This window comes from Cucurbita pepo, chromosome LG07 (genome assembly GCF_002806865.2).
Source record: "Cucurbita pepo subsp. pepo cultivar mu-cu-16 chromosome LG07, ASM280686v2, whole genome shotgun sequence".
Classification (NCBI taxonomy): Eukaryota; Viridiplantae; Streptophyta; class Magnoliopsida; order Cucurbitales; family Cucurbitaceae; genus Cucurbita; species Cucurbita pepo.
Genome location: NC_036644.1, coordinates 6,760,500 through 6,766,071, shown reverse-complemented (window position 1 = coordinate 6,766,071; position 5,572 = coordinate 6,760,500). Strand labels below are relative to the sequence as shown.

The window sequence follows — 5,572 nt, the reverse complement described above, 5'->3', positions numbered from 1 at the left end:
CAAATAGTATTAGAGCCAGACACCGAGCAATGTGCCAACGAAGACACTAAGCCTTGAAGGGGAGTGGACACTGAACAGTGTCATAGCTTTGTTGGCCAAAGAAAACAATATCTACTATCAGTGGACTTGGGTTTAGGGTTGAAGGAGAGTGGACATATCTACTAGCATTGTGCCAGCGAAGACACTAAGCCTGGGCTGGCTATTACAAATGGTATTAAAGCCAGACACCGGGCAGTGTGCCAGCGAAGACACTAAGCCTTGAAAGAGAGTGGACACCGAACGGTGTCATAGCTTTGCTGGCCAAAGTAAACAATATCTACTAACAATGAGCTTGAGCTGTTACAACTATTTTCCCGATATTTCTCTTTCTACTCCTAAATATTATCGGGATATTATTTCACGTGTTAAAGATTTTAGGGTATGAATTAATCCATAAAGTCTAGCCAAATTTCAGACCAAACATTATCCTATAAGGTTTCATATATGATAATAATATACATTCATATATATATATATATAGGCCAACAAAACAACAGGAATGCTACTTTTCATATTGATCCAACTTTAAAGAAGGAAGCTCAAGCAATTCAAGAGAACTTATCTCCATCTCCTTTGCTAGAGCTCTTTTCACTTTCTTTGCTGGTCGAACGACGTGATTGTTAACCGGTGCAGCTGACAGTAGCTCCGGGAGCCCAGGTTTTCCGAGCTGTAATGCAGTAGAACCGTCCGGGGGAGCGCACGATATTGGATTCACTGCTCAAACCCGAAAATATGCTATTATAGCTTCGTATCGTTTAACATGTCATGCAGGGTCTAAAGGAGCAAACAGAAAACGAGTACCTCCGCCCGATTCGAGCTTGGAACCGTCACATGATGCATTGATATGGGCACGACGCTTCCTCACGTAATTTTCCTGCAGAGGCTTCGGGATTTGAAACGAAAATCGTCTCATCGATATACCTTCTGTTTGGTACTCTGGATGTTCACTCAAGTATCTATGGAACAAGATGAACAGACATGGCCACAGATTGTTCACAAAAAGTCAATCAAGCAAAGATAATAAACATTAAGACAACAAAATCTGAAGCATGATATACAACGACCTACTTCTGGATATCGACCATCGAACGAAGTTTCTTGCCTGACGGTGCAATATAATACCTGATAACAATGAAAATGTTTTGTTGGTGCACGAATCTCTTAGGTAGAGAACTAAATGCTCGAAATTTACATGGCTTGGACCGAATAGCGACTATCTATCTAAGTTTTAACAGTAAGAACAAAGAGTGCAAGAGAATAAGAAATAATGTAACAATGAGAAGAAAAACGACTCGGTCTCTTTACGAACGAATCAAATCGAATCGAATCGTTGACCTCTATGATAACAGCAATGGAAATGTAAATAACTTTGGAATGGTGATAATGGTGATTTGTGGCAAAATGAAGGCAGGAAAGGAAAAATGATTGTATATAGATGTCTAATCATATGACTTTTACTAAGAAAGCGTAAGCGCCACCCTAAGGCCCGGACTTTGGGGACATCGGGGATTTTCTCTATTAAGCTCACTCGAAGATTTGAACATGTGACCTCGGGGTTGAGGTACGTGTTACTTAGAGACCATGAACATAGCCATGGGGCCATCCCTGGGAGCTACTTTTAGTATAATTATAACGACTCAAGCCCACCGCTAGCAGATATTGCTAGGGAGAGGTTTTCACACCCTTATAGAAAATGTTTCGTTCTCCTCCCCACCGATGTGGGATCTCACAATCCACCCCCCTTCGAGGCCCGCGTCCTTGCTAACACAACCGTCTCATGTCCCCCCCCCCCCCCNCACACTGTCTCGTGTCCCCCCCTTCGGGGTTCAACATCCTTGCACATCGCCAGGTGTCTAGCTTTGATACCATTTATAACAGCCCAAGCCCACGGCTAGCAGATATTGTCCTCTTTGAACTTTCCCTTTCGGGATTCCCCTCAAAGTTTTTAAAACGCTTCTGCTAGGGAGAGGTTTCCACACCCTTATAAAGGGTGTTTCGTTCTCCTCTCCAACGTATGTGGGATCTCACAATCCACCCCCTTTAGGGCCCAATATCCTCACTGGCACTCGTTCCATTCTCCAATCAATGTGGGACCCCCAAATCCACCCATTTTCAAGGCCCAGCATCCTCGCTGGCACTCGTTCCATTTTCCAATCGATGTGGGACCTCCCCAATCCATCCCCCTTCGAGGCCCAGCATCCTTGTTGGCACACCGCCTCGTGTCCACCCCCTTTCAAGGCTCAGCCTCTTCGCCGGCACATCGCCAGGTGTTTGCCTCTGATACCATTTGTAACAGCCCAAGCTCACCGCTAGCAGATATTGTCCTCTTTCAGCATTCCCTTTCAAGCTTCCCCTCAAGGTTTTTAAAACGCGTCTGTTAGGGAGAGGTTTCCACACCCTTATAAAGAATGCTTCGTTCTCCTCCCTACCCGATGTTAGATCTCACAATAATTCAAAACAAAAATCCATAAACATCTCCCGTAGAACAGCAAAAATCATTACAACAAAAACATTCTAATAAACTTTCATCTCCAAGAAGCTAAATGTNAAGAATATGAATTTCAGAGACGACGAGAGTGATGACAGCAGTCCAAATCTAACTAACGACACAAATAGGTAACAAAACACACAAAAAGCAGTGATAATACAGAGTTTAAAGTACATACACATCAGCAAACTTGGTGCTTCCTTCACCTCTTATGTGTAATTGCCTTTGCCAGCCAAGAGGGGGCCGTGCTATATTAGGCTTGTCAATCGCCCAAAGCCTACTTCCATCTTGAGTAATGTCAGCAGGATCATCACAAGAGATATCAGGCCGCCACTCACGAGCATTTTCACAGTAAAAAGGTTGTTCCAACAGATGTTCACGTATTTCCTCATACTTTTCCTTTGTTGGAATGAGCCTCCATTTAAAACAGCCAGCACACTGGATAGTAAAGGCCCCTACTGAGAGCATAACTCTGGAAGATTTGGGAGTGAGGTGTCCAAGTAATGATGGACGTCGGTGCTCAATAGGTGGCGATACGGGTTCGTTTGCACCTCCATCACCTGCAGGAGGGTTGTATAGTATCAGTTCACGAGACGCGTTGTCATTACATTGAGATTGGTCATTCTTGTTCCTTGTCTTGCGTAACTCATTCTCGGATGAAGACGATGACAAAGACGATGAAGACGACGAAACGGCTACAACATCTCGGCGTGGAGTTCCTTTGTTGTTTGAGAAACTTGCATCGTTCAAGTCATTTTCTTCACCACCAACCATATTGGTAATTTATCAGCACTGAAACCACATCATTCCATGATCCAAAATCCTGCTGAAGACTGAGAAACATAATCTTAGTTTACAATCTTTTTAAGAGATTACAAAAAGAAACATTTATTGGATTTGATCAAAGAAAATGAGTACTAAGAGGGTGAATAAACCTTAGTTCGATTGTTCCGTAGAAACGTAATCCCAACTTCGAACGTTTAAGAATAAGAGAAACACGTATTTACAAGTCAAAACTCGAAACAATGACAGAAATATTCTGCTCATCCAAGAAAGACGAAGTTTACAACTATTCTCAAGACACAACATCGTGGAAATTATAAATCGGATAAAATATATTTTGTTGAGAAAATAACATAAAAGTTTACTATGTCTTGAGCAACTCGCCGCTAGTAGATATTGTCTTCTTTGAGCTTTCCCTTTCGAGTTTTCCCTCAAGATTTTTAAAACGCGTTTGCTAAGGAGAGGTTTCCACACCCTTATAAAGGGTGTTCCGTTCTCTTCCCCAATTGATGTGGGATTTCACAATCTACCCCCTTCAAGGCCAACGTCCTTGCTAGCACATCGCCTCATGTCCACCCTTCTTCAGGGCTTAGCCTCCTCGCTGACACATCGCCTCATGTCCACCCCCTTCGAAGCTCAGCCTCCTCGCTTGTTAGAGAGAGGTTTCCACACCCTTATAAAGGGTGTTTCGTTCTCTTCCCCAACTGATGTGGGATCTCACAACCTACCCCCTTCGGGGCCCAGCGTCCTTGCTAGCACATCATCTCATGTCCACCCTTCTTCGGAGCTCAGCCTCCTTGCTGACACATCGTCTCATATCCACCACATTTGAGGCTCAACCTCCTCGCTTGCTAGGGAGAGGTTTCCACACCATTATAAAGGGTGCTTCATTCTCTTCCCCAACCGATGTGGGATCTACAATCCACCCCGTTCAGGGCCCAGTACCTTGCTGGCACATCGTCTCATGTCCAGCCCCTTCGGGGCTCAACCTCCTCGCTGACACATCGCCTCATGTCCACCTCCTTCGGTGCTCAGCCTCCTCGCAGGCACATCGCCCATTGTCTGGCTCTAATACCATGTAAGAGCCCAAGCCCACCGCAAGCAGATATTGTCCTCTTCGGACTATCCCTTACAAGCTTCCCCTCAAGGTTTCTAAAACGCGTCTACTAGGGAGAGGTTTCCACACCCTTATAAAGAGTATTTCGTTCTCCTCTCCAACCAATGTGCGATCTTACTGTTGTTGCTTCTATTCTTACACTTCTCTCAATGAAAACGTAGGGTTTCATCAAAGAAAAACACAATGATCATGCACGAGATCACAAGCAACCAAAGATTCTGCATGTCCTTGCCATAAACAAATACTCCATATAGCAATACTCTCTCCATGAACACAGAAAAAAGAGATCATCGAGCACAACAACGAACAAAACTCAAACCCCAATACAGAAAGCCAACAAAATCATCCAGAAACATAAAATCCCACAACGAAAAACAGAACCAAACAGCAAGATCAACCTCCATGGAAGAGGAAAACACAAACCCATTATTTCCCTCCAGCTTCATAATCAAGAATCACAAAAGATTTACACTCCACTCACCTAAGATCATTGTGTTCTTATCTCGATCGAAACCCATACCACAAACCCAGTTCCACAATCGACCCTAAATATCATCCAATCCATCAAAACCTTCAAACCCACAAATCATTCACAAATTGACTAAAAAAACCCACCAAACAAACAGCCGATACGATAATAGAAACACAATCAAACAACAGAAAAAACAGAGGAGAAAGAGATATTACATGGATTATAATCAGAGGCGACGAAGAGAACAGAGATGAAGTACAATGATTTGGAGGAAATGGGGAAGAATGGAAGAAAATCGAAGAGGGTGTGGGAGTTTTGATGTTGAAATGAAGGTAAGGCCTCGGGAAGAGAGAAAAGAAAAAGAGTGGAAAGAATTTGGAGATGGACGTTGAGGAGAAGGAGAAGGAGAAAGAGGGATGATTCGTTGATGGAATCTGGAAATGGGAATGGTCCAAAACAACATAAAAACAATACAATATTTTTAATTATTTGGATTATTGTCGTTTAATTGTTTATGGTTTGGATATTAGGTGATGATTTAGCCATTTTAATTTAAAATGATTTGTGGTGTCTAATTTACTTAGGCATGTTTGAATGGACTAGTTTCGACTATTCTACCTCCCTCTCGAGGCACCTTTTGAACTAGCGTTGAAGTTTGTAAAACGATTCTAAA

General features: G+C 43.0%; 1 protein-coding gene across 3 annotated transcripts; it reads right to left on the bottom strand.

Moving 5' to 3' along the window:
• Positions 1-395: 395 nt before the first annotated feature.
• On the bottom strand, positions 396-5,343 carry LOC111799300 (methyl-CpG-binding domain-containing protein 2-like). 3 transcript variants are annotated; one of them, XM_023682805.1, is made up of 6 exons: positions 5,115-5,343; positions 4,909-4,972; positions 2,706-3,360; positions 1,108-1,161; positions 841-995; positions 396-753 (listed from the first exon to the last, which is right to left on the bottom strand). In XM_023682805.1, the coding sequence occupies exons 3-6, from the start codon at positions 3,299-3,301 to the stop codon at positions 542-544; spliced, it is 1,017 nt and encodes a 338-aa protein (XP_023538573.1). In that variant the 5' UTR covers positions 3,302-3,360; positions 4,909-4,972; positions 5,115-5,343; the 3' UTR covers positions 396-541. The 3 variants fall into 3 exon arrangements, with proteins under 3 accessions (XP_023538573.1, XP_023538574.1, XP_023538572.1); XM_023682806.1 differs by lacking the exon at positions 4,909-4,972 and adding an exon at positions 3,463-3,497; XM_023682804.1 differs by lacking the exon at positions 4,909-4,972 and having other exon boundaries at positions 5,115-5,342.
• Between the last annotated feature and the right edge of the window lie 229 nt (positions 5,344-5,572).

Coding starts and splice junctions, on each gene's coding strand:
- LOC111799300 (XM_023682805.1), bottom strand. CDS start 3,301: ATGGTTGGTGGTGAAGAAAATGACTTGAACGATGCAAGTTTCTCAAAC. Junction 1,162..2,705: donor AGCACCAAGTTTGCTGATGT/GTATGTACTTTA, acceptor CATTGTTATCAG/GTATTATATTGCACCGTCAG. Junction 754..840: donor CAAGCTCGAATCGGGCGGAG/GTACTCGTTTTC, acceptor GGGTTTGAGCAG/TGAATCCAATATCGTGCGCT.